The 521-nt window shown below is 67.4% G+C and overlaps 1 protein-coding gene across 1 annotated transcript in view; it reads left to right on the top strand.

Moving 5' to 3' along the window:
* The window catches only part of Niban3 (niban apoptosis regulator 3), a 9,002-nt gene that overhangs the window by 486 nt on the left and 7,995 nt on the right, over positions 1–521 (top strand). The window contains 2 exon segments of the mRNA XM_033759365.1: positions 1–66; positions 461–507. The exon segment at positions 1–66 is cut by the window's left edge and continues 486 nt beyond it. Of these exon segments, the coding sequence (XP_033615256.1) occupies positions 1–66; positions 461–507 (113 nt within the window).

Below are 521 nucleotides of genomic sequence, written 5' to 3'. Positions count from 1 at the left end.
CTGCGGCAGATCTCGCTGGAGCTGCGCCCCCAGGAGCCCTCGGAACCCCAGCTGAGCCGCAGCAAGGTGGGTGCCACGGGCCCCTCCCCAGGAGCGCTTCCTGCCTCTTCCCCGGCGCCCGGACAGAAGCCCCGGGTCGGCCAGGTCACCTGCACCGCGGAGCAATGCTTGCCCATGGCCAGAAGCGCGTGGTAGCTATGGCTTCCTTCAGGGCCCCCGGCATACTGAGCATCCCTGTAACTCCAGCACTTGGGAGGCTGAGGCAAGAGGATCTCAGATTCAAAGCCAGTCAGCAGCTGAAACCTTATCTCAAAGTACAGGCTGGGGCACGGTTCTGTGCTGAACGCTGGCCTGGCTGGTGGAGGCCCTGGGTTCAAAGCCCCCGGTGAGGAGGGGGAGCTGTCGGGGGGCAGGAACCCGCTGGCTATGGCCCTGACATCATCCCGCCCGACCCCTGCAGAAGCTGCCCCGAGTACGAGAGCACCGTGGGCCCCTCGCCCAGCTGCGTGGCCGCCCGCCGC

This window comes from Fukomys damarensis, unplaced genomic scaffold, assembly GCF_012274545.1.
Source record: "Fukomys damarensis isolate Sample0158 unplaced genomic scaffold, DMR_v1.0_HiC HiC_scaffold_37, whole genome shotgun sequence".
In the NCBI taxonomy this organism is placed as follows: domain Eukaryota; kingdom Metazoa; phylum Chordata; class Mammalia; order Rodentia; family Bathyergidae; genus Fukomys; species Fukomys damarensis.
This window is presented reverse-complemented; position numbering and strand designations above follow the sequence as displayed.